Below are 25325 nucleotides of genomic sequence, written 5' to 3' on the forward strand. Positions count from 1 at the left end.
GATGTCGCACGGCGGCACGACGTTCGGACTCAGCTATTAAAAGGAGGCCCCTTATCATTGAGCTTAAACTTGAATCGGACTGCACTCATTGATAGGTGAGAAGTTTGCCCCTGTTCCTAAGTGGAATGTTTATGGGCAAAATTTGTTTTTTTTTTTTTGTATATCAAAAGATGGACCGATTTGAATCATACTTAGCACAGTTGTTGTAAGTGATAGCAAAACACTTACGCCCTCTAGAGGCTCAAAAAGTCAAGACCCAAGATCGGTTTATATTGCAGCTATATCAAAATATGGACCGATTTAGCCCATTTAGAATTCCAACCGACCTACAGTAATGAAGAGTATTTGTGCAAAATTTCAAGCGGCTAGCATTACTCCTTCTGAAGCTAGCGTGTCTTCGATAGACAGACAGAGGGACGGACAAACGGACAGACGGACAGAGAGACGGACGGACGGACAAACAGACTGACGAACGGACAGACGGACGGACATGGCAGATCGACTTCAAATGTCATGACGATCAAGAATATATTGGGTTGCCCAAAAAGTAATTGCGGATTTTTCATATAGTCGGCGTTGACAAATTTTTTCACAGCTTGTGACTCTGTAATTGCATTCTTTCTTCTGTCAGTTATCAGCTGTTACTTTTAGCTTGCTTTAGAAAGGAAGTGTAAAAAAAGTATATTTGATTAAAGTTCATTCTAATTTTTATTAAAAATGCATTTACTTTCTTTTAAAAAATCCGCAATTACTTTTTGGGCAAGCCAATAGATACTTTATGGGGTCTCAGACGTATATTTCGAGGTGTTACAAACAGAATGACGAAATTAGTATACCCCCATCCTCTGGAGGTTATAATAAAACAGAGCAATTGTATATTTGAGTTATTCTCTATAAATTTTCATAGCGAAAGGAAGGATTTCTGTGTTTTAACTGAAGACAAACAAAAAATGGTCCATACACCCTTGCGAATATTCAATTGCCGAAGTCTCAACAACGACTGCAATCAAGGGGATAAGAATACGTGTGAATTAAGCATCAAAGCTAGAGTATAGGCAATTTCAATTTTGAACAACTCGGTCGTAATACAAGACATTGAGTATAATACCCCATCCTAGTCATTAACAAAGTCCACAGAGCGCACATGCAAACAGCAAAGCCCACAATGTTGAATGCCAACCATTGACCAAACTATCCTTACCTATATTGCCCTGACTGTGTGTGCGCGCCAAATGAAAAGCTGCTAAATGCCCATTTGATTTTCTGACGTTTGCAGTAGTTTATCATGCGAATGCAAATATTTCAGCACCATTTGCTGCATTTGGAAAATTGAAAATTGCATACCTTCACACACGGCTATTTCAGACTCTGTGTGTGTTATCAGAAATGAAAATATGCAAACAAAACTCCACATGATACATATGCAAAATTCTTAAAGTCACATAAATTGATATGCCATGAAATGTGAAATGTGCTCTCTATGCAACAGATCCAAGGCTAAAATCCACATTTACACCAAATTGTAATGTAAAAACCATGTAGTAGTAGTATTCAATCAGATAAAGTGCCAATTAATTAATAAATAGGCAAAAAAAAAGTAAACAAGTGCATCCTTTATATGAAACCTTTAAACAACGTAAATTATTCAATTAAATTTTAATTCACAAACTATGTGTAAATACGTACTAATAGTGTTTACGGTGTATATCTTTAAATTTTCCTCAACTCTTATTCAAAAATGTTTGAGGGCAAGGCTTTAAATACAATAATGTGTTTGTCTTGTAGGCCCAATGTTTGTATCAAATGAAAATTCCATCAGCCACGCATCGTTCCCATCCTTATGAAGAATGTCCTTTCTAATTTATTTAATTTTCAAGAACTCTCTTTCTCCCTGCCTGTCTCACAATGGCGGAAACTTATTACGATGACAGTTGAGCTAGGCAATGGTATAGGAAAGTTTTCAACATAAATAACATTCATTAAATGCGCTCATAAAATGTTATTATTCTGAATTTATGGTTATACACGTTGCCACATTAATTTCACGCCAAAACACAATAAAAACAGACCACGAATGAGCAAACGGACAGACGGATGAATGTGGAACGAAGTGTTAACTTGCCAACAATTGCACTGAAATCCAGCATAAATGGCGCGGCAAGGACCAAATACATCACTTGAAGTGGAGTGGCAGGTGATGACTCTTCCTGACTTAGCCACCTTCACCCGAAGCCAAAATTTGGTGCACGCAAAGACAATAAATGTCGGCAAACACAAACGCAAATAAAAACATCATATCGCCAATGAATATCGCTCATGCAGCTCACGAGGAGTGAATGTAATTCATTTCGTTTCCTCCAGCGAACCACCTGGTCGGTTGTGGCTGGGTCGTCGAATCATTTTGGCGGCGAAATGGAAATTGTTAAATTTCTTACCGCATAGGCAGATAGATAGGTTGCGCTTGGTGGGGGAGGAGTGGGGAGTAGTTAGCGAGGGAGATTATTTATGACAATTGTGCCTTGCAAACGAAGCGAACAAATTGAAATTGAATTAGATACACTTATAAGCTCCATATTGGCCTGGAGCTGCTTTGAGACACACAGGGCCAAATGGCCATTGCTGAGAGCCATAATTTCTTGATAATTATGTTGGCCACCGCCAGATAACTTCATGAGCCATAAATGAAATTAAGAGGACCATAAAAGTGACAGCTATTTAAATTTATGAAATGCTTGAGACTCATCCTTTTCATTATTTCGATTTTTTTCTGCTACTTTCAGACCTGCTATGAACTGGAGCGATATCTGCGTGATGAACCTAAGCTGCAGTCGTACAAGAAGCTGCACAGTGAGATTGATTCATGGGAAATCTTTTCGGCACCTGCTCGCATTTTGGAGGAACTGAAGATAAAGGAGCAGCACTTGGATTCCATTTCCACCACCTCATCGGTGTCGTCACACTGCTCCGGTATGTCGTGGGACAGTACTGGCTCGCAGTCGCTGAGCTGTTCGGTGGTGGTGAAGAAGGAACGCATCGACGATGATGACGAGGAAGAGGCTCTGAATTCCGATAATGGCGAGGAGAAAATGATGCTGGGCCAATTGCCGCCCTCGAGTGAATTAACCCAATCTGCGTTGCAAGCCCTGAGTACGGCCCACATGGTGAGTAGTAGTACGGGGTGCTCGACAACCAACGCAACGGCTACCGCAGTCATGCAACAATGTCCGCTGACGGAAAAGGCCATCAAGCTGAGGGTCTTGGCCACCAAGCATGGCGGAGGCCTGAGTCCCCAAATTGTTAGTCATAACAACAATCATGATTATGCATTGCCCACCCTGACGCCTCCCTCCTCCCCGGAATCGATACGTACGAATATCTCCTCCACCAGCTGCCAAACTGCACATATCGATGCCAGTGAACTCGCCGCTCTCATTCAGCAGCAACAGAAGCAACAACGCCAGCAATCGCAACAGCAACAGCAGCAGCAACAAACACATGTGCCACCTACAACTGCCATCTTACGTTTTCCTTCAAATCCCACTGCAAGCACTACAGTTCCTCTGCTACAACAGCAGCCACAGCACCAGCAGCAGCAGCAACAACAACAACCACAACAACAGCAGCAGCAGTCACATAATGTACAACAGCAGCAGCAGCAGAAGCAAAAGCAGCAACAGTCAAACTCTAACACATCACCGCATTCACAACCAGCCCTTGTAACAAGTGCCAATGGAGCCGTATCCCACCATCACTTGACCCTGCAGACCGCCAGCGCCACCACCAGTAGCGATACGCAAACGGTCAACTCTCAGCTCGCCCACAGTAATTCCACGAACCCGAACACCAGCAACATTCCACGCAGCACCATTGTCCGGCTAACGACGGGCACTGGTCAAAAGGGTGGCGGCATCAGTTTGGCCCGTGTCATTCAAATGCAGGGCGGCAGCAGTGGGAACTTATCGGCAGCCGCAGCAGCCCTACTCAATACAGCGCAGGCGGCAGCGGCCGCTGCTGCAGCTGCAGCCGCCAATGGCACAGTGTCGGCGGTGGGGAATACGAATACACTAACAGCGGCTCAGATAACTCAGCGCGGTACACAGTTGCAGAATCCCCAAGTGACAGCACGTAAGTCGATGTTTTTATCAACTGTTATATTCGTTTAGATTTGCCTCTTCCAAAGACCAATCCTGGCCTATTTAGCGCTTAAGGTATTGTTTGATCCCTTTTTGGCTTTAGCAATCTCATGAATCCAACCTAATTTGGATTTATTTCAAATTTTGTTGAATCACCAATGACCGCAATGACACTCAAAGTAAGGCCTAGCCGAATTTTTGAGTCATGCAGCCATATTCAGATTTCTGCTCTCACACAATCTCGCTCGGCTCGGTCATTCATAATCAACAGTGAAATTTATTTTCATTTTGTGCTTTTGTTCTGATTACAGTGACCACAAAACCTCATCAACGTCAACAACAGCAGCATCACCTCCAACAACAGCAGCAGCAACCAACAGCCTCACATCAACAGCAACCACAAGAGCAACAACAACTCCTGCTACAGCACGAACACAGTCCCGACGCCAAACGCCGGATACACAAGTGTCAGTTTATGGGTTGCAAGAAGGTCTACACAAAAAGCTCCCACTTAAAGGCCCACCAAAGGACCCACACCGGTAAGTGTCCGTTACTCAATCTAGCATTAAAGACCCAACGACCATTCATTCCAATTCATTCATTCATTCTTGCATTCATTCATTCATTCCTTCAGCAATTGTTCTATAAATAACAATAATAAATATCCACTTAACAAATATATACACAGCCACATTAGTGTGTAGACGGCATGTGGCTGTATTGGTAAATGCTTGCCTGCCTGCCTACCTACCTACCTACCTCAATGCCTTGGCACAAACACTGCGTTGGATATTAGCAGTAATCAAAACAATAACAATGAGAATAAAAACGCTGCGCATTAGTTGGAAATAAGGAAAACATTGTGCCATAAACGGACCATAACTCCCCATGACCTTCCACTCAAGAAGGGATTCATTAACTTCAATCACACGTCATTCACACGTCATTCACACATGTCCATGTCCTTTGGATGTTGGTGGGTGTGGGGGTAGTTGGTGTTGTGGACTCCCAAAAGCTGTTTACCCGAGATCATTGTGGCAAGCCGAGAACAATCTTATCAGCCCTCATTTGTTGGGGGTCATAATTGAAATACATGGTTCGGGACACACAATGATGTCCAAATGAATAATGGGATATTTGTGGGGAACTAAAATAACATATTTCTGGCCTAGAAGCTTAAAATAATCAAAGTTGTTACTACAGCAGATATGATATTTCGATGTCATGCCTTGTGTTATTCACTGAATAGGATGAAAACCAAGCTATTAATGGAAATTAAGAACAATTGTAAAGCAAACAATAACCCAAGTACAGTAATACCTCGATTTAGCTTGTGATTGGTTTCGAAAATATTGCTACGTCAATCGAAACCATAATTGTTCTTGCATTGAAGACTATGGGTTTATTGCTTGAGTGAAATCATTTTCCGCTTTTCGAGTTCTATAAACTCATTTTTCATTACCTTTAAGTCTCAACAATACTAAAACGGTCGAATTCACAACTCTAATGAATAATACATAAAGCAAGAGAAACCTGTTTATTCCAGCCAGACCGACTTTATTCGACTTGATGCCATAAACCAATGATTTGAGGTAGCTCCAAAGAAAATAGTCTAGAGGCGTTAAATCGCACTAACGAGCCGGCCAATCGACTGGGTAATTTCTTGATATAGCACGTTCATCAAACTTGCTCTTCAATAAATCAATTGTAACGTGTGCTGTATGGCTTATGACACCACCTGTTGAAACCACATGTCGTCCAGGTCTATAATTTCCAATGCACGCAAAAAATAATCGGTGGGTAAAGTGCGGTAGCGTTGCCCAATCACGGTAGCGTGACGATTGGGATCGTCGACGCAGAAGTATGGCCCAATGAAGCCGTCGGCATGAAAACCTCAACAAACAATTATTCTTAGTGAATGAAGTTTTGATTCGTGAATCACTTGTGGATTTTCACCTGACCATTGACGCATATTTAGGATGATGTCAAGACCTTAGTCGTCTAGACATCCACGTTGGCCAGATTAAGGCCCATTGTGATTCCTCCTTTTCTGCTTCCGATGAATTCACTCCCCCCAAGCAACCCGCCCTTTAACGTACTTTCTGGAGCCACCCAGATGAAACGCGCAATCATCTTGATCCTGCACGGACTTACGACTCTCAGTTCTTCCAGTGCCTGAAAGAAGAAAGAAACAAGTAAGAGCATGCTACAATCCCATGGCAGCCGGTTGTATGTACCGGAATGACCCGATGAATTCCTTCATCGGCAAGGGCTGCCGCCTCAGTGTACAACACACTGTTACTACAGCAAAAACAAGACCGTGCTAAGTTCGTCCGGGCCGAATCTTATATACCCTCCACCATGGATCGCATTTGTCGAGTTCTTTGCGCAATGTCCCTTTTTAGGCAAACAAAGGATAAGAATTGTCATGCTATTTATCAAGTCATAGTCTGAGTCGGACCATTAATGAATAGAATGTTAAAGACTGTAGTAGAAGTCATTGGGTAACGTTTTAGCCCATTCGGATAAGAATTGCGCCTTGTAGGGACTCAAGAAGCATAATCGGGAGATCGGTTTATATGGGAGCTGTATCAAGCTATAGATCGATTCAGACCATATTGGACACGTATATTGAAGGTCATGGGAGAAGCTGTTGTACAAAATTTCTGCCAAATCAAATGAGAATTGCGTTCTATAGAGGCTCAAAAAGTCAAGATCCCAGATCGGTTTATATGGCAGCTATACCAGGTTATGTACCGATTTGCGTCATACTTAGAACAGTTATTGGAATTCATAACAAAACACCTCATGCAAAAAAGAAATCAAGATCCAAGATTTGTTTATATGACAGCTATAACAAATTATGAACCGATCTGAATCATACTTAGCACAGTTGTTGGCACGTGCATAATTTCAATCAAATCGCACGATAATTGCACCCTCTAGAGGCTCAAGAAGTCAATACCCAAGATCGGTTTATATGGCAGCTATATCAGGTTATGAACCGATTTGAACCATACTTGGCACAGTTGTTGGAAGTGATACCAAAACATCAGGTGCAAATCGAACGAGAATTGCGCCATCTAGAGGCTCAAGAGGTCAAGACCCGAGATCGGTTTATATGGCAGCTATATCAAAGCATGGACCGATTTGGCCCAACGGTATTTGTGCAAAATTTCAAGCGTCTAGCTTTACTCCTTCGATAGTTTGCGTGCTTTCGACAGACAGACGGACGGACGGACATGGCTAGATCGACTTAAAATGACATGAGACGCATACTTCGAGGTGTTACAAACAAAATGACGAAATTAGTATACCCCCATCCTATGGTGGAGGGTATAAGAAGAACTTAGTATCCTGTTTCTACATTGACATAAAGCAAATCATTGAGAAATAAAGTTAAAGCTGTCGTCCAAAGCGTCGATCTCGTGATACATGTTTACTTAACTTATTATGTCCTATTATAATTCCGATAACCATACTCAGAATTGCCTTTTCCATTGACAACAGACTATCTATATTCGATTTGAATTGTACATCTCACAGATACTTTTTTTGTTCACACCCGGTTGTTGAATTTCAGCGATTTAGCCATGTATCCGTATAACGCTCCTTAATTTCATGGGAAATTTGTGATTGTGGTGGGTATACCCCCAATATTGACACAAGAGCAAGGCTTACACCCGAACACTCAAGCATGTCCTCCTCCCAACATAAGGCCCGTGAAAACAATAGAAAACCTCTCTTCAGCGATCCCAAAAAAGATCTTATACTCGTGCCAACTAAAGCCTTCAATGCTGCTTGACTATCCCTGTAGCTCCCTATCCCTGAATAGCACAATCTCTGTCGCCCTAGTTATCGCAAAGACCTCTGGCTGGAAAATTCTGCAGTCATCACGCATTCGCCAAGAGTGGTTGATGTCAAGTTCACCACAATATATGCCGCAACCGGTCCCATTTTGCATCTTAGATCCATCTGTAAATATAATAAAATCCGTAAACCTAATTCGACCCTTTATCCATTCGGTCAGGGTCTTTATCCAAATATATTTTCGGCGGTCTACTTGTAAATCCGTCTGTAGGTCTTTCAATGTGCTGTACAGTATGCGGGTATGTCGAAGTGAAGTTTTCCGAAGCATATCAAGCTGTAAGAGTCTAAACGGAGTACTCTCTGCCATGTGTCAGTAGTGGCCTAACCACCGCCGAGTATAGCCAGTTCGTCACCTAGTAGTCGTAGACCCAACTTACTTACCATAAACTTCTGACAAGAGTAAAGAACCGCAAAGACAGTTGCCGTCGCCTTAGCGTTCAAAGCCATCCACACAACTTTCAAACGATGGACATAAGCTATTTTTATACGCTGGAAGCAATTGTAGGTGTATGGACAGGAAATCCATCGTTTTTATAGACGCACACCTTGGAGAAAGATACAGCTAGTAGAACAAAGTGTTGGACTTGGTTAGCGTTTGTATTCATTGCATACAGGAACTTTTGCAATTTCTACGAAATCGCCCACACCCAAAGATTTGTGATGATGTGCGTTCGAAGCGCGTCAAATCATGGTTGGTGTTGGGAATCTCTTATGGCTTTTATTTTTCCATTGCATAGAAAGGTTCAATCAATAAGCTCATCTCGAAAGAAAGATGAACACTTCTTATTAAGATTCGGTGATCTTAAGGCAACTCAATAAACTGTTTCCCCTAAAAGGCCTTTAAATTTACCAAATAAGATATTTGTGATAAAAATGACGAAGACAGCCAAATCTAAGGTTGACATTAAAGAGTGTAGTTTTCCATTTTGATGTGTATATTTGTCGATTTACTTTCAAGCCTTTTTTGCATGGAAGGAACAAAAAGGCAGTAATTTTCCCAAACAACCTGTAATCGAATCCTGTGAAATGACCACAACATCACCATTGGGATTGTATTTCATGTTGAGTCTGCTGTCTGCTTTTGTATTTCCGGCCTTTCTGCCTGCGGGTTTGTAAAACAGTTTCCTAATTGTGTCTTTCTTTCAGCCTCCCTTGCACAAAAAATGAGAGATAACAATATTTTTCTATAATTTTTGTGACAGCAGCACAAACACATTTCCGTCTGTCGTTTTGTGTTTTTTTTTACTCTGTGTCGTTGCCAGTTCCATTTGGCTTACGCGCTCAAATGAAAACACACACACACTCATACATAGCAACACTCTTTAAGGATTTATATGGAAAATATCTCTGTGCCGCACAAAGTCAAGTAGAGAGGGCACACAGGCCTATTTTTGTTTTCCCTTTCCGCTCAAAGAGTAACTGCCAAATGGCCTCCAGCCGAAATTCGTAGAAAAGAAAACAAGAATGCTCTCCTCTTTTGTACATTTTTGGCATAGTAGATTTTTTCGACTCGCATTGCTTCTATTTTGACAGGAGTTTCTTACTGCAGTATTTGTTGAGAATAAGAAACGAAAGGAGCTTTAAGCAAAATTTGAGGAATAAAGTTTCAGCCTCCAACCTAATCTTTCTCATCTGGTGTACACTGGGATGTATGATGGGCGCAAGAGCATGAGCTATGGTGACAAGCCCGTTTGTATGAGTGAGTGTGTGTGTGTGTCTGTTTGCGACTAGAATGGGAAAAGCCAGCGGAAACGTAAATTCGCCAAATCACGCAAATGTCACTCAGATTTAAGTCACATTTATTATAATTTGAGGATATTCTACAACACTCGGCTCTTCTTGGCTCCCCCTCGCAGTGGCTCTGCTGTTGATGGTGTGCGCCCAACAACAGATCGTCAGACACATTTAGAGCTTGCCTTAGAGACGTCATTTCCTACACTAATACCCTGGCAAAAGCTGTCTGCCCCTGAGCTGATGCGAGATGCTGAATGCTTTGACTATTCCTGAAGGCCACAATACGAGATTTTTCTCTTCGAGATAAGCCTCTTTCGTTTCTTGCGTTGTGGGAACGGCATAAATTAAAAGGAACACAAAACAGCAAAGGCCAAATCTCTGCCTTCGTTTATGCGAGCGGAGCCCGCTGCCTGGATTTATAGGCTCTTTGGTAAAATTTATTTTTTTGAATGTAAGTCTGCCATTTTTTCGCTCTTCCCAAAAAGGGATTAACTTTTGTCACATTACAACACTATCAGCAGTTTTGTACCTGTCTGGCTGGATAATGTCTCAGGCCATGGTTGCCATGCCATTGGCAAAAAGACTACCCATCCTCCAGCCAAGGTGACTATGTTGGGTTATTCAACCTGCTCAAGGTGGGTGTTGGATATGCCATTTAATGTAGGGCTGGTTGTTAGGTCTTTGTTAAAATGACTCCTGCCGACAGACAAGTAGGTCCTTCGACACCGACGACGACATGCACAAATGTTTTGAAATTGAATAATTGGTTATCATAAATTATCAGCCGCCATTCTCTCCTTGTGGGAGGATTTGTAAGGTTTAAGAAAACCAAATACAACCTCCAAATTTTTCTAGACATAGAGCTCAATGACTGTCATCTGCCTTTCTTCTCTGCTCGTTTTTCCTCAGTTGCCAGGACAATCGACAAACTTGCAAATCCCCCTCAACCACTTTTTGAGATGAGGCAAAAGCCTTCGCCAGAAATTTTGTTTGCATTAACTTTGTTGGTGTACTGAGAGCAAAGTCATTAAAATTCTTATTTACTTTTTTGTTATTTTTTGGGGAATGGCGCAAGAAAATCGAAGCCACAAAACAACCGACTACCATATCTCGTCCTAGTGGCCGCGCCCTCCTATTGCTGTATTGCTCTCACAATTGAAACAAGTGGGCCAGGCGTTAAACTGTGAGGTGTTAATTTGTTAAACCCTTTAATTGTCGCAAGTTTTTTGCTTTTCTTTATGACAGCCTTTCTTCTTGAGGTCCATTGTGTGTTGAGGGAGGCGTTATTGGTTTGTTGTTTACACTCCGCCGAGTCCTTTTGTTAGACAGCTTGGCGGCAGCATTAACCTCCTTCTACTTGATTCGTGAGCATTACCGGTCTGCATTTACCGGCACACGGCAATCTGCTTTAGTTTCTAACAACGCCATCCAAGTCATCTAAATGTACTTGTCTTACACGTTTGTCCTGTTGAGGCATTTGGTTCATTTCCTCCAGGTTTATCGTAGTGAAATGTCTCGAAGGATTCTGAAGAGGTGGAGGTGGGGGCTATACTCCACAGCACTTCACTACATAGCAGGCTTTAATGTCGTTAAATATGGCCTAGGGATGTTTGTTGTCTGATATCGCAATGTTTGTTGTTTCCTTTTTAGGTGGGCATTGGGATAATTTACTGTGTGCCAGATAAGGAGCAAGAGGTGGTCAAAGCATACCTTGGCCATCTAGCAACGGGATAAGATGTTTTGAATGGCATTGGAGACTCTTGCTCAACTTGTTTATGTATAGAACGGTTTCAAACATTCAAATTTAAGAAATTTACCTAATAAGCCACAAAAAAAATATATTAAGATAGAGGAAGTTGATTTAATTGCGCTTTGGGAAAATTTATATTTCTCAACCCTTTGCCGATACCATTTGCCCTTTGAGCTAAAGTTAAATTCAATAGATAATGCTCTCGAACTATTAACGCACTTAAATGAAAAATAACAAGTAACAGAGCGCTAAGTTCGGTCGAGCCACATCTTATAAACCCTCAACCATGGCTCACATTTGTCAAATTATTTGAATCACTTTTTACAACTACAGGCCATGGCTTATAGGAGCCATAGAAAAATACCACCTATAAAATTTCAGGCAAATAGAGTAATAATTTCACCCCCAGAGGCTCAAAAAGTCAAATTGGGACAGTTTTTGCTACAGTTTTTTGAAGGCATACCAAAACGACATATGCAAAATTTCAGCCAAATTGGATAAGGATTGCGCCCTCTAGGATCTTAAGAAGTCTAATCAGGAGATCGGTTTATATGGCAGTTATATCAGGTCATGAATTGATTTGGACCATACTTTGCTCAGCTGATCCACTCCTTAGACCAGTACCGGGTGGACCTGGTCCTGAGAGACTGAATAAATCATATGCTAAGGAACAGGTGGATAAATTGTGTGTCCCATGGCGAGAAAGTGGCACAGGGCACGCCACAGGGGGCATTTTATCGCCACTCCTATGGGTGATCACCATAAATGACCGATTACGAATGCTGACTGAGGAGAGATTTGAACCCGTCTGCTAATCAGACGATGTTATAATACTTCTAAGGGATAAGGATCCGAACAAGTTATGCAGAAGGGCCGAAAGGGTCTTGCATATGGCATATGACTGGGCTAGACCCAGAGGTCTCAATGTTAACCCAGAGAAGACTGAAATTAGCCTGTTCACGAAAAAGACGAAGGTGGGCCAATTTAACGCACCACGTTTCCAAAATAAGACGATTACGATATCTGGCAAGGTCAAATACTTAGGTGGGATCTTGGACAGGAAACTGAATTGGAAGTGTCACATTCAGGAGCGTACTGAGAAGGCTCACAGATGTTGGGCACTATGTAGACAGGCCATTGGCTCGAAATGGGGCCCGAATCCTAGGATAGTCCACTGGCTCTACTGGAGCGTGATTAGACCAATACTTACTTACGCCTCAGTAGTTTTGTGGACTGCTATGGGGAAAAAGTGCAACATAAGGACCATACAATAGGTTCGAGAACATGTTGTCTTGGCATAGGCGGAGCGATGAGGACCACGCCCACTGGGACACTGGAGACTATTCTAGATATCCGACCCATTGACATACAGATTAAGTGTGAGGCAGCCACTGCGGCTATGAGACTTAAGGCGATGTGAGAATTGATTGAGGATGGAAGTAGCTCATACCATCGCGGTATAATCGACGCGACGATAGGAAACCTGGAAGGAAGGGAAGAGGTTTCCCTTGAAGTCGAGTGCGAGTCACTGCTGCCATCGGCACAGTCTTGGATTGACGGAACCCTAGTATTGTTATCTGGAAGATCATGTTACACGGATGGATAAAAGCTAGAGGACAGAGTATGCCTGAGAACCCAGGGCCTGAGATCTCTTTTAGACTGCCTGACTATAATACGGTCCTGTAGGCGAGATCCGGGCTATCACGAAATGCGTGAGGTGGTGTGGTGCTAACGCGAGGACGTCGAGTGTGAACATCTTTACCGACAGTAAAATTGCCATAAAGGCAATAACAACCAGGACGGTAAGGTCACGAACAGTCTTGCAGTGTAAGAAGGAGATTAACGCCTTCTCTGAAGATGGCAAAATCCGCATCGTTTGGGCGCCGGACCACAACGGAGTAAGGGGAAATGAAGGGGCAGACGATTTGGCGGTGAAGGCCAAGGGACTGCCGAAAATAAACTTAACCCAAAGCCTTTCGGGACGACGTAGTCCGAGTTGAGGGAGAGGGCGACGAATGCGCATGCAAGATTGTGGAACAGCGAAACGGCCAGTAGGACGCCGAAAATCCTATGGGGGGATCCAGATCGTGGGAAGGTGAGGATATTACTGAAAGGAAGCAAGAAGTTATCTATTGGTATCATGACTACGACCTCACTTATGCGAAATCGATGCGGCAAGTGATAGCATGTGTAGGGCATGGGGGGAGATGATGAGACATTCGAGCATTTCCTTTGTCATTACCCGGCTTTCGCGTCCATCAGATACCGGTACTCAGGTGGAGACACAATATCAGACATGAACCAACTAAGGGGAGTGGTATTGAAAGAAATTAAGGATTTTGTAAGTAGCACGGAATTCCTAACTTAAAATTTTCTTTTTAGAGGTTACTTTATAGTTTTTAGAACGCACAATAAGCCGATTACTGGTTTAGGTGTATGTCCATAGTGGTATGGGCTGGATTAATATCTGCACCCTCTTTTCAACCTAACCTTACCTAACCTAGACCAGATTTAGATATAGCTCCCATATATATTCGTCTGATTTGCAGTAATACAGCATTAAAATTGTCATTTTTTACCCGATTCTCTCGAAATTTGTTGGGAAGGATTTACTTAGGACTCTAGATATAACTGGTGAATTTCATAGAAATCGATTCAGATTTAGATATAGCTCTCACATATATATATCGCCCGATTTTCGGTCCTAGACCCACTGCAAGCGCTTTTATTTACTAATCTTCCCAACATTTTATATAATGCTTTCCTCAACGAATTCCACAATATCCATAAAGTTTGGTCGAAATCGGTTCAGATTTAGATATAGCTTCCATGTATAAGTTCGTCAGATTTTGGGTAATTTGTGGTCATTTGTCAACCATTTTGAACATTTTGGTTCCCAAAAAGTAATTGCGGATTTTTTAAAAGAAAGTAAATGGATTTTTAATAGAACTTAGAATAAACTTTCATCAAATATACTTTTTTTCAAGCTAAAAGTAACAGCTGATAACTGAGAGAAGAAAGAATGCAATTACAGAGTCACAAGCTGTAAAAAAAATATGTCAACGCCGACTATATGAAAAATCCGCAATTACTTTTTGGGCAACCCAATATTTGCTTAGCTCGAAATTTGATACAGGAATGTTAATAATTTATTTAGATACATCCGTCGAGGTCCATCAAAATTGGTTCAGAATAAGATGTAGCCCCCCTTTTGTATTTATAGGATAGGTGTAGGGTATTATGAAGTCGGCACCGCCCGACTTTTGCCTTTTCTTATTGGTTTAGAAATCCCTTTATTTTAAAATTTCGATAAAATGAATATGCTAGTGTCAATTGTAATAGTTTTTATACCCATCAACACAGACAAAAGGTATACTAATAGAGAATCTTGGTTTACCATGGGCCCTATACTTGATCGTCTCAACATTTTAAGCCGCATAATGCATGTCGTAATGAATAACATACATTTACCTTTCGAACGTATAAAGCCGAATGAGAGTTTGCACTTATTCGTTCTTCTAGTCAACATCAGTCAGTGTCGTCTTAACCAATTTGCTGCATTTTCTTCCCTTACGTATTTTTTCTTTGCATTTTCCCTTCATTATTTAATGAAATAAATGCATGAAGTTTTATAGTGAAATATTAGATGATTACAAGATAAATTGCTTAGAATATCCTGCAGACAGGATGTGAAGACAAATTCACAGGTCAAAGGGATAACAACAGCAAAATCATCAAAGGGGTCATTGAGGCATGCATGCATGCATGTATCCTTGGAAACTGAAAACTTCCTCCCTCGACAGAGGCAATAAAATGTTCTTCTTTCGAAAGCTCGTTAAGAATGTTTGAACCAAGGTAATACAACATCCAACAACAACATCCAAAGTTGCCCTAGTGCGGTATGCATAGGTATGTGAGTGAGAGTATTTCATGTAATCCACTACTGATGCATAATCATGTTACTGTAACTGCCGAGGTTTTATCTAAGACTTTGGCCATAAATTACCTTCGATCTGTACTGCGTTCACATCCGCCTGAAGAAGCTGGTCGTTTATTAAGAATGTCTGCATAGACATTTTATGTGCGGCAAACGAGCATGAATTAGTAGCCTCAGTATCTTGTATCTGTTTCCGAGCAAAGTGCTGCTTGCCAGCATAGCCATGCAAGAAGCTAACCGGCTTTTTGGGTTGGTGTTAGTGGTGGTGGTGGTGAGAATTGCAGTACTTTTGCGGAAGTGTTTGTTGTAGTTGCACCACGCCAACTTCTTAAGCTTGGAGACAGCTCCAACAATAGCAACGCCATCTTTATGTGGGTCGATTTCGGTTTGTCGCCATTTTTATATGCGTGTCTGTTTTTGACTTCCCCACCAAATGAGACCATCGCACTAACATGTATTACACATACATACAGCAGACCAGTATCCTCTCCTCTCATGGACAAATGCTCCACGATACCAACACATGTACAAGTGACATTTTAAATACATACATATTATGGCTCATTTCCGAATGTCGGCTTGTTCTTTTGTTTCCGTCTACACTGGTTTGCTCATTTCTTGTCGTTTTCTTTTTTTGGGGATGTGTTTTATATATTTCGGTTATTTTATGGGTTTAACCTCATTCCGGTTTCCTTTTGCTTGGTCATTCCTTTTGCCAACATCAACATCGTTGTTGGCAGACATAGCCAAACCAAATAAATTCCAAAAGATTGCAGTCAAACAAAAAGCATGAAGAATAAAAAATGCAAGCAACTTAAATTGACCTCATTTCAATCAGGAAGGATGCAACAAACTGTTAAATCATAAAGCCCACCTAGCAAGTACAGGCAGGCTGTACAAAGTAAGGACCCGCTGACAACTGTGTCTTTAACAACATTACTGTACAGGAATGCTAAAAGCGGAGTATGGGATGCAAATACATACTCTGTATATTTTACTGTCGGGTCGGCAGTAAAACCGGGATATATACTCAGCACATTTCTGTTTTCACTATAATTGAACGACTTACCCTATGTTCTTCCACGAGGAATAAATGTAGCGAACACGCGCTTGGAAATATTACTCTAAGCCGGCGATATTGTGCTTTTGTCTGATACACCTAAAGATTTGCAGATTATGATAGACACTTTGCAAGAACACAAGAAGCTTAAAAGTAAACCTTTCCATCAAAGGTAATGGTTTCTAGAAAGGTTCTAGCACCCTTTCTTCATTTCTTTCTTTCTTCATAGCATCCGATCTTCATTTCCGTTTCAACAATGACAATATTTCTATATATATTTACGTTGGTGTGGAATTCGCATACAATTGTCTTTCAAAAAGCCTTTAAGGAACAAACTATCGGCATCGAACATTGCTTTTAACTCTACATGGTCGAAATAATTAATAACCCAAAAATCTGTCACGGTGATAAATTGAAAATGTTTGACTCTTGCTCAAAGTCTGTTATTACGCTGCTCATATATGATGATGTTGAAATGTTGTTTCCTTTTTTTTATTACAAAAATGTTTTACTTACCTAACTACATATTATTTCTAGAATCCGGACTGTTCCCCTTATACTCCTCTACCCTTAGAACTAACTTCCTTAGCATTAACAGGATTCTTCAACTAAGTGTTTATAGACTTCCTCGAATTCTAACAGAGTAAATCCTTGAATTTGATATATCTTGGTCAAAAGTATGGTCAGGATTTGAACTATCTTCCCTCCAACAATAGATTGCCTTATGCGCCTACTGGAGGTAAATAATTGGTGCGTTGAATGAAAAAGAACAATATAGTTTTGGACTAGCCATAGCTGAACTATAATATGATCTTAAAACTTACAGAAAATCCTTCTGCCAAAGCTAGAGGACAGAGTGGGCCTGGGGGTTTATATTGAGAACCCAGGGACTGGATCTGTTTTAGACTGCCTGACCATAATACGGTCCTGTAGGCGGAGATCCGGGCGATCACGGATTACGTGAGGTGGTGTGGTGCCAACGCGAGGACGTCGAGTTTGAACATCTTTACCGACAGTAAAATTGCCATGGGCAATAACAACCAGGACGGTAAGGTCAGGAACAGTCTTGCAGTGTAAGAAGGAGATTAACGCCTTCTCTGAGTATGGCAAAGTCCACATTGTTTGGGTGCCGGGCCATAACGGAGTAGGGGTAAATGAAAGGGCAGACGATTTGGCGGTGAAAGCCAGAGGACTGCCGTCAATAAACTTTCGAATCGGCGCAGACCGAGTTAAAGGAGTGGGGGACGAATGTGGAACAGCAAAATGGTTGGTAGGACGGCGAAAATCCTATGTGGTGATCCAAATCGTAAGAAGACGAAACTATTACTGAAGGAAGCACGAAGGAGGTCAGTATAGCTATTGGTATCATAACGGGACACATAGGCTCACGAGCTCACTTTTGTAAAATCGGTGCGGCAAGTGATAGCAAGTGTATGGCATGCAGGGAAGATGGTGAGATGTTGGAGCATTTCCTTTGTCATTGCCCGGCGTTCGCGTCCAACAGATACCGGTACTTAGGTGGAGACACAATGCCGGACATCAACCAACTTAGGAGAGTCGTATTGAAAACAATGAAGGATTTTGTAAGTAGCACGGAATTCCCAAATTTAAATTTTCTTTTTAGAGTTTGCTTTATAGTTTTTAGAGCGCACAACAAGCCGATTACTGGCTTAGGTGTATGTGCATAGTGCCATGGGGCGGATTTTGCACCCTCTTTTCAACCTAACCTATATGGGACTGGTTTTGTTTTTTTCTTCCGTTGAATCAAAAACCGCTGAACCGATTTTCTTAAAATGTTCACAGATTGCATAAGTTTGTCAGGAAGGAAATATAGGCTATATAATTTTTAGATAGCGAATGGGGGCGGTTCCGCCACCTTACCCCAAAAACGCCAACCAAAACCAAAAGTGGACCGATAGGCACATTATGGCTGTCAAAGATAAGGTATTGGAGACTAGAAAACGAATATCGTATTCAAATTCGGGACCAAGTACCCAGTGGGTCGCCCCAAACCAAAAACTCCTCTAAACAGATATATTCGACGTGCATGTCAATATGGGTCTCAAAGAGAAAATATTCGACAGTAGATTACAAATATGGTATAAAAAATTAGGTCCAAGTATTGGGAGGTCGTTCCACCCCCAGCCCACCATGTCTATATGCGACTCAAATGAAAGGTATTTGGGAGTAGATTACGAATATGACATTAAAAGAGAGTTTGGGGATACGCCCTAAAGCACCCCCTAAACTGAACGTCATTTCCTATTATGGGAATATGAAGCTCAAATCAACGCTATTTGGGGGTAAGGAACGAATTTGATATCTATATGCAGGGCAAAGTGGCGGTGGCCTTCCTAGCCTCAAAACCTCCTCCAAACGGTTCATATTTACCGACTATGGCAATATGGATTTAGGAGTGGAGCACGAATTGGTATCCATATTTGATTCGAAATGTCTGAGGTACCTTCCCTCCCCTAAAATGCAATTCTTATTGCCCTAATTTTCAAAAACACCAGATCTCGGAGATTGGTACCGATCACGCCATTATGGGACTCATATAAAATGTGTTTGAAAGTAGAGCACGGAGCGTATATTTTCTTTAAGGGCCAAGTGTCTGGGTGGCCACCCCACACCCGAAATACCCCCTAACCCGGTAATATTAACCAATACGATAATATAAGACTCAAAACAAAGGTATTTGGCATTTACCCGAGAACCGAGAAGGCACAAACTTCTCACACATCAATGAAAGCTTTCCGATTCAAGTTTAAACTCAATGAAAAGGACTCTTTTTATAGCCGAGTCCGAATGGCGTGCAGCAGTGCTACACCTCTGTGGGGAGAATTTTGTGCATGACCATGCATGGCATGGTACCTAGCAAATGTCGCCAGCTTTAAGAGGAGATAACCACCGGTTTAAATTTTGTCCCATGTTTTCGCCAGAATTCAAACGCAGACGTTCAGTCTGATAGGCGGACATAGGGTACAGTGGTATGAATTCGATATCCACATTCAGGGCGAAGTGTCCCCACCCTAAACAGATATTAAAAAGTTAAAGAAGGCGCAGCGGAGCGGGCCCGGTTCAGTTAGTAAATAGTAAAAATAATAGATCACAATACCTTTGAATAAATAATGGTAAAATTTTGAACAGTATGTGCCTCATTATGAAGTGGAGGCTACCTAAGTGGAGGCTACCTTAGTGGAGGCTACCAAAGTGGAACTCACCTTAGTAGAGGCCACCTTAGTGGAGGCCACCTTAATGGAGGCCACCTTTGTGGAGGCCACCTTAGTGGAGGCCACCTTAGTGGAGGCCACCTTAGTGGAGGCCACCTTAGTGGAGGCCACCTTAGTGGAGGCCACCTTAGAGGAGGCCACCTTAGTGGAGGCCACCTTAATGGAGGACACCTTAGTGGAGACTCACATTTGAAACTTCTCCACAGCATCAAAAAATTTATTTCAGCGGCGAAATTTGACATGGCTTCAGATATGTAAAACTTCTCTACATAAATGAACGCCCTGCTGCATCCCGCTCAGATTTTGCTATAAAAAGGAGCTGGCTTATAATTGAGTTAAAATTTGAATCGGACAGAATGCATTGATATTTTTCATATTATAGAAAATCGTTAGGGACTAGTAATGACCCTTAGCGGTTCATATTTGAATATTGCTCTCATATAAACCCAAAATACTGAAATTTTTTTTAGAAAATGCTATCTTTAATCAAAACTATTCAAGTATCGACGACCAACATTTAACATTCACATTTTTCCAATTGTATTTTATCAATCAGTGCCTTCGATACAACTTTTTTTTGTAAAAAAGCCTTACAGCTATGCCTCCTTATTTTTCCTTTTTTTTTTTTGTATCTTAACATTTATTTTCACTTACCCTCCTTTGGTTGTTGTTGTGTTTTAATTTGAAAATTCATTTCAAGTCCTCATAACGAAATATCTTTCAAAAATTAAAAAACATTTCCTAATAATTTTCGCCAGTTTTACTTTCACAGCCAACAGCTATCTAATGGCTTTCATACTGGTTGTCGTTTATGCTGCCAGCCTTTTTAGCATGGCAAACCAAATCGGCACCCACTGCTCATTTGGCCTGGGGCCTCCACAAAAAATGTTTGGCCCATTTCGACCTCCTGAATATTTAAACCCATGCTCGTCGTTGTCTGTCGAGAATTCTGCCAAGTACTCCAACTTTTATTGTTTGTCGCCGTTTGTCGCCTATTTTGTTGCAAAGATTAAAAGGAATTTTTAATTTCGCTTCTATTAGTTCAGCTTGACAAAGTCGCAAATGAAATCAATTTATACTTTTGTGTATTTCTATTTTTTTTTTCTCTTCTTTTGGTCTGTTGTTGTTTTTGTTGGTTGTCATCATCTGGCTGGGGCGGAGGAGATGGGAAAAGGAAACTGCTTGTACGGCTCTGTGTTTTGGTGGCCATTAAAAAGTTTTTAATTACCCTTTAACCAATTACAGAATATCTTAAAGTGCTTGTTCCCCATTTGTCCCCTGTCCGGGAAGCGACAAATTCATCGGAAGCCGCATTATGCAAAAGTAGACCACAACCACCACCGTCAAAGTAAGGGCGAGAGGCACTACTAAACCGGCGCTGGTGAAATTCAAAATTAATCAAAGGCAAGATAATATTTAATGGTGGCATAAAAATGTTTACATCGTCGCCAAAGTGCCATCGATTTGTCGGCCCCGCAAAACGGGGGTAAATGAGGTGGAAGATGTCTGAGGGTTGCTATCATAAATTTTTCAATTCGTTGTCATGACCTCTAGGGTTTACAACCCAGTCATTTTCTTCACTTGTGCCAAATTTCTACCACTGTCGCTGCAAATCACATTTAGGCAAAAAAGAAAACCCACTTACACCGTCCTTCTGCTCAATTTAAAAAGTTTCTCCTACAACACAACACGAAACTATTTTCCATTTTCTTTGAGTTCAACTTCAATTCAAACTTGAGCACGAGCAGAGAGGAGGAGAGGAGAGGCAGCCAAACAAACAAACCAACTATGCATTCAAATGAATTTCATTAAAAATGCACAGAAGAAATGCCAAATACATGAACAAAAGATATTTTACACAAATTGCACAAGTTTATCGTAGCAACAAACATTTAATAAAACAAATTAAAACTGAGATATTTTGCAGAACTGTAAGCTAAAACTTTAAGCCAACACTACAAATGGCAAATTTACCTGCAATCATGTAAACAAAGCCAAGGCAGCAACAGCAACAGCAACATGGGATTTAAATTTCATTCCTTAAAAGAACTTCCACACAAAGGGCGGGCTCGCTCCGAAATGTCTTTCATCATACTGTAGACTCAAGCTTTGGCAACTGAAATGAAATGCTTATGAAATATTAAATGCAGAATCTTCTCTTTTCGTATATTCTTCGAAAAGCCAAAAATAAATATCACAATATACGTACAACACAAAACGACTCAAGCATTTTGTTTTATTTTTCTATTTTTTTTTTTCTTGCTAAATGCTATGAAAATTATATTAGACAAATTGAAAGAAATATTAAATATTTAGAGTTGATTGTTTTTTAAAGATGATGCGAAAACTTTTAAGATATTAGACAGCAATTGTGATTGTTGTCTATGTGATTGCGGCTGTTCTAAGAAAAATTTAAGTTAGGTGCGGTATGATAGTGATAGCATGTGTAGGGCATGCCTGGAAGATGATAAGACGTTGGAGCATATCTTTTGTCATTGCCCGGCTTTCGCGTCTAAAAAATACCGGCACTTAGGTGGAGACACAATACCCTCCCCAAATAACTGGTTTTGTGTCTCCACTTAAGTGCCGGTTTCTGTTGGACGCGAAAGTCTGGCAATGACAAAGGATATGCTCCAACGACTTATCATCTTCCCCGCATGCCCTACACATGCTATCACTATCATACCGCACCGATTTTATAAAAGTGGGCTCGTACTCCCAAGTGTCCCGTTATGATACCAATAGCTATAATGACCTCCATCTTGCTTTCTTTCAGCAATAGCCTCGTCTTCTCACGATCTGGATCCCCCATAGGATTTTCGCCGTCCTACCGACCGTTTTGCTGTTCCACAATGTTGCGTGCGCATTCGTCGCCCATTCCCTTAACTCGGACTGCGTCGACCCGAAAGGCTTCGGGTTAACCAAGTTTATTGACGACCATCAAATCGTCTGCCCTTTTATTTCCCCTTACACCGTTATGGTCCGGTCACCAAACGATGCGCATTTTGCCATCCTCAGAGAAGGCGTTTATCTCTGTTCGTGACCTTACCGTCCTGGTTGTTATTCCCCTAATGGCAATTTTACTGTCGGTAAAGATATTCACACTCGACGTGATCGCTTTAGCACCACACCACCTCACGCATTCCGTGATTGCCCGGATCTCCGCCTGCAGGACCGTATTATGGTCTGGGTTCTCAATGTATACACCCAGGCCCACTCTGTCCCCTAGCTTTGATCCATCCGTGTAACATGATCTTCCAGATGGCAATACTAGGGTTTAGTCAATCCAATTCCGTGCCGATGGCAACAGTGCCTCGCACTAGACCTCAAGGTTCATCTCTGGTATCCGATTGGAAACCTCTTCCCTTCCTTCCAGGTTTCCTATCGTCGCGTCAATTATATCGCGATGGTAGGAGCTGCTCCCATCCTCAATCCATTCTCACATCGCCTTAAGTCTCATAGCCGCAGTGGCTGCCTCACACTTTATCTGTATGTCAATGGGTCGGATATCTAGAATAGTCTCAAGTGCCCTAGTGGGCATGGTCCTCATCGCTCCGCCTATGCCAAGACGACATGTTCTCTAAACCTGTTGTATGGTCCTTATGTTGCACCTTTTCTCCATAGCGGTCCACCAAACTACTGAGGCGTAAGTAAGTATTGGTCTACACACGCTCCTGTAGAGCCAGTGGACTATCCTAGGATTCAGGCCCCATTTCGAGCCAATGGCCTGTCTACATATTGCCCAACAACTGTGAGCCTTCTCAGTACGCTCCTGAATGTGACACTTCCAATTCAGTTTCCTGTCCAAGATCACACCTAAGTATTTGACCTTGTAAGATATCGAAATCGTCTTATTGAGGAAATGTGGTGCGTTGAATTGGCCCACCTTCGCCTTCCTCTTGAACAGGCATATTTCAGTCTTCTGTGGGTTAACATTAAGACACCCTGGGTCTAGCCCAGTCAATTGCCATATGCAAGACCCTTTCAGCCCTTTTGCATAGCTCGTTCAGATCCTTAGCCCTTGGAAGCATTATAACATCATAATATTATGTATGTCCCGATTGTAACCAGGGACCGCACGATACTGCCCACCGGTACTGTTCTAAGGATTGGATCAGTGTGTCGGTCCGCACATTGTTAAAAGCCCCTTCGATGTCAATGCATACCGCCTGTGCGTACGTTTTGGCATCGATGAATTCTTCTATTTTATGCACAACCTCGTGCAGAGCAATCTCCACCGACATTCTCTTGGCATAGACATGCTGTTTGTATTTGAGCAGTTCGCTGGATGTCCTACTCTTCATCATGGTGTCCACAATACGTTCCATGAGGCCTTTGGTGTTGCATAACTTGCCTTGTAAGCCGTGCCTCCTGCCAGGCTTTCGAAGTATATGCAAGTCCTAGGCACTTGGATGAACCGAAGAAAATAAAGCTGTCAACGCAACATATTTAAATTGGCTTCGGTTTTTGTCTCAAAGCGCTTCACTTCACAAGGATGATGGTAATCCATTTCATTATGGCTCACCGTAGAAAAGAAATCAATTACACATAGTAGTAAAATATCGTTTGCATATAATTTGCCAATACAAAACTATTTTTCAAATATTTTTTTTTTTAATTTTTATCTCTCAGTTCTTTCATTCATAAAATTTTAATTAATTTTCTTCAATATTTCTTGCATACTTTTAGGCGAGAAACCATACAAGTGTTCATGGGAAGGATGCGAATGGCGATTTGCACGCAGCGACGAATTGACGCGCCACTATCGCAAGCATACAGGTGCCAAACCCTTCAAATGTCGTAATTGTGATCGTTGCTTTTCGCGCTCAGACCACTTGGCGTTACACATGAAACGTCACATGTAGAGTGTCATACATTGGGCAAACTTGAGATGCACCAGCAGCAACGTTAGGCAATACACGCTCACCGCTTAGGGCGAAACGACGTTTAAAGCTGTCACCAAAACGCATGACAACAAATCAAAGCAGTGCAAAATTCCTGGAAATTTATAAAACTGTTAAGTCTTAAGTTAAATGTTAAGAAGATGTTTTTCGTTTTTTTTTCGATTGGTGGGGGGGGAGCATACATGTGTAAGACACACAACTGAAGCGGTGTACACAACAACAATCAACCAACCAGCCTCCCCCATTTAAATCAATGTAAGAAAAATGAAAGCAAACAAAAAGAAAAATAAATATAATTTAATTTAAGCATTACATGTGCCATCATCATCACACACACTCATATATACATACACACACACACACAAACACTCTTCTCCTGTGACGAAGGAAACAAACACAACAATAAAAAATTGAAACAACAAATCAAACGATTGGCAATTCAATTTTAAACAATTTTCAAAAGTCAATCGAACATCTTTTGTCAGTCTCATACTGATGAAGTGTTTTTTTTTTTTTTTGCTTTTTTTTGAATTGAGTGGCACAGTGTTGTGACTGGAGGAAATGGCTCACCCAATAGGGCATTCAAACCAAGTCCCTTGATTGAGCCCCCAGTGTGCCATGGCCACACAAGGTGTGGTAAATTTTCTACTTTAGAATGTTACTCGCTAAGTTAGGACACAGAACAAAGCAAATTCTTTTTACCA

At 41.5% G+C, this 25325-nt stretch overlaps 1 protein-coding gene across 2 annotated transcripts in view; it reads left to right on the plus strand.

The window, feature by feature from the left end:
• LOC106095947 (Krueppel-like factor luna) overlaps nt 1-24883 on the plus strand; it is a 430118-nt gene extending 405235 nt beyond the window's left edge. For both annotated transcript variants that reach the window (XM_013263404.2, XM_059368648.1), the window contains exons 3-5: nt 2781-4125; nt 4445-4672; nt 24407-24883. In XM_013263404.2, the coding sequence (XP_013118858.2) occupies nt 2781-4125; nt 4445-4672; nt 24407-24582 (1749 nt within the window). In that variant the 3' untranslated portion in view covers nt 24583-24883. The remainder of the gene's footprint in view (nt 1-2780; nt 4126-4444; nt 4673-24406) is intronic.
• Nucleotides 24884-25325: the final 442 nt, after the last annotated feature.

Source organism: Stomoxys calcitrans, chromosome 5, assembly GCF_963082655.1.
Source record: "Stomoxys calcitrans chromosome 5, idStoCalc2.1, whole genome shotgun sequence".
Lineage (NCBI taxonomy): Eukaryota > Metazoa > Arthropoda > Insecta > Diptera > Muscidae > Stomoxys > Stomoxys calcitrans.